The sequence below is a fragment of the Salvelinus sp. IW2-2015 genome, unplaced genomic scaffold (genome assembly GCF_002910315.2).
Source record: "Salvelinus sp. IW2-2015 unplaced genomic scaffold, ASM291031v2 Un_scaffold467, whole genome shotgun sequence".
NCBI classification, from domain to species: Eukaryota; Metazoa; Chordata; class Actinopteri; order Salmoniformes; family Salmonidae; genus Salvelinus; species Salvelinus sp. IW2-2015.
In genome coordinates, this window is record NW_019942558.1 from 967,714 (window position 1) to 970,119 (window position 2,406).

General features: G+C 44.4%; 1 protein-coding gene across 2 annotated transcripts in view; it reads left to right on the forward strand.

Annotated features, from left to right (window-relative positions):
- LOC112068376 (uncharacterized) overlaps positions 1–2,298 on the forward strand; it is a 34,178-nt gene extending 31,880 nt beyond the window's left edge. Inside the window, exons 1-2 of one of the 2 annotated variants that reach the window (XM_024135519.2) lie at positions 57–276; positions 1,654–2,298. In XM_024135519.2, coding sequence (XP_023991287.1) covers positions 97–276; positions 1,654–2,124 — 651 coding nt within the window. In that variant the 5' untranslated portion in view covers positions 57–96 and the 3' untranslated portion in view covers positions 2,125–2,298. Of the gene's footprint in view, positions 1–56; positions 277–1,653 lie in introns of those variants that run through there. The other variant, XR_011475147.1, reaches the window with a different exon arrangement.
- Positions 2,299–2,406: the final 108 nt, after the last annotated feature.

Sequence of the window (2,406 nt, forward strand, 5' to 3'; positions counted from 1 at the left end):
TACACTTTTTTCTTCTAAATAACCACTATAGGAACATCTTCTGCACAAAGTTACATTCCTAATAAGATTGGTGTTACATGAGAAAGAATCCTAAAGATGGTCCAATGGGCATGGTCTGAAGCCTCTCGTCATCTCAGTATGTTGAACCGCCTGATTTCTTGCAGGCTTGAGATTCAGATCCTGCTGAACGATGTTAAGCATTCGATTAAKCACATGCAGGGGACGCTGAACACCATGCAGGGGCAGTGTATTGAGTTGCAGACTGCCATGTCTAAGGTAGTGTCAGATGAGTCTCAGATACAGAAGAATAAGTCTATGATGGTATGGTGATAATGATTGAGATGGTGATTATAATAATGATGACTAGCGTAACCCCACCCTACAGGCGGTAAATCATTGGATCTGATTAATTCAATTCAATGCAATTCAATCTTTGAGGACTGCAACCATAGAAATACAATTTATTTACACTAATAATAAGCTATTGTCAACTTCCCGTCTATGCTTATCTTGCTCGTTGCTCACTGTCAATTGCTGACTGTTACCCTATTTGTGCAACTATTATTGATTTCTCACAGAAAAATAATTTGGTTGCAAATGTACCTGCAGCCATGTAAATAATTGTTAGGCTACTTATTTTGAATCCACCGGTGGCAACTTGTGTGACCATAAAAGTCTGTGTGCGARTGGGCACAGTAAAATWATTTGGTTACTGACCWGCCCTACATRATAGAAGGCCCTTCAAGTCYGAACTAGGAAATTCTGGCATTTCTGACTCGCTAACTCGTTATGYAATGATGATTTCAGGTTTCCCACTTGTGAAGTATCAGAATCAACCKGTAGGAAGCTCTACGCTAATTTCTTACATTCTTTTTAACTGAGGTTCCAAGTTTCCGATGGCATGTGAATGCGTCAATAATTGCCATGGTAATTTTGAATGTTCAGTCAGTGAGCATTATGGGTAATTTCCCTACATACTTACATCAAATGCTGTAGTAACAGTGCCATTCCAAACACAATAGATGTGAAATTAAACAAAGATACAAAATATTGCTAAAGTGAAGAAAATCAGCTCAAAATTGTAGGAGGAAAAGCCCCTGCAGCAGGGAGGCTTACAGTATTATAATATATTGTAGATAACATTAATATAATTTGTGTATTTACAGTATCAGTACACATACAAATGAAAGTCTTTGCTAGGGACTGATCTACACTGAGTGAACAAAACATTAAGAACACCTTCCTATTGAGTTGCCCCCCCCCCTCCCTTGGTGGTGGACCATTCTTGATACCCAACAGCATTGCAGTTCTTGACACAAACCGGTGCTTCTGGCACCTACTACCATACACTGTTCAAAGAGACTTAAATCTTTGTTCTTGCCCATTCACCCTCTGAATGACACACATACACAATCCATGTCTCAATTGTCTAAAAATCTATCTTTAACCTGTCTTCTCCCCTTCATCTACTGAGAAGAAGATTTAACAATTAACATCAATAAGGGATTATAGCTTTCACCTGATTAGTCTATGTCACGGAAAGAGAAGGTGTTCTTAATGTTTAATACACTCAGTGTATGTGTCAATGATGTTATAGATTCCAAGTGGTTGGTTTTTTAGGGAATGACTATATGCTCTATATTATACCTGCAGATCATCACAGCAGCCAAAGTTGCTGTGCAGAGGGAGGAGATCCTCCGAGCATCAGGCCTCATCCCGTCACAGAGGGAGGGTATCCTCCAAACAGCCAGTGTCCCTGCACAGACGGAGGGTATCCTCCAAACAGCCAGTGTCCTTGCACAGAGGGAGGGGATCCTCCAAACAGCCAGTGTCCCTGTACAGAGGGAGGATATTCTCTCAGCAGCTAGCATCACTGCACAGAGGGAGGAGATCCTCCGAGCATCAGGCCTCATCCCGTCACAGAGGGAGGGATTTCTCTCTGCAGCTAGCATCACTGCGCAGAGGGAGGAGATCCTCCGAGCATCATTCCTCATCCCGTCACAGAGGGAGGTGATTCTTCCAGCATCTTCTATCACTGCGCAGAAGAAGAAGATCCTCAGAGCATCAGGCCTCATCCCTGCACAAAAGGAGTTGATCCTCCTGATGGCCAGTGTCACTGCGTAGAGGAAGGGAATCGTCCCAATGGCCAGCGTCCCTGCGCACAGGGAGGGGATTGTCCCAAAGGTTAGTGTCCCTGCTGAGAGGGAGGAGATCCTCCAAGCATCAGGCCTCACCCCTACACAGAGGGAGGGGATCCTCCAAACAGCCAGTGTCCCTGCACAGAGGGAGGGGATTCTCCCAGCAGCTAGCATCACTGCGCAGAGGAGGAGATCCTCCGAGCATCAGGCCTCATCCTGAAGAGAGGGAGGACATCCTCCTCACAGCCAGTGTCCCTGCACAAGGAGG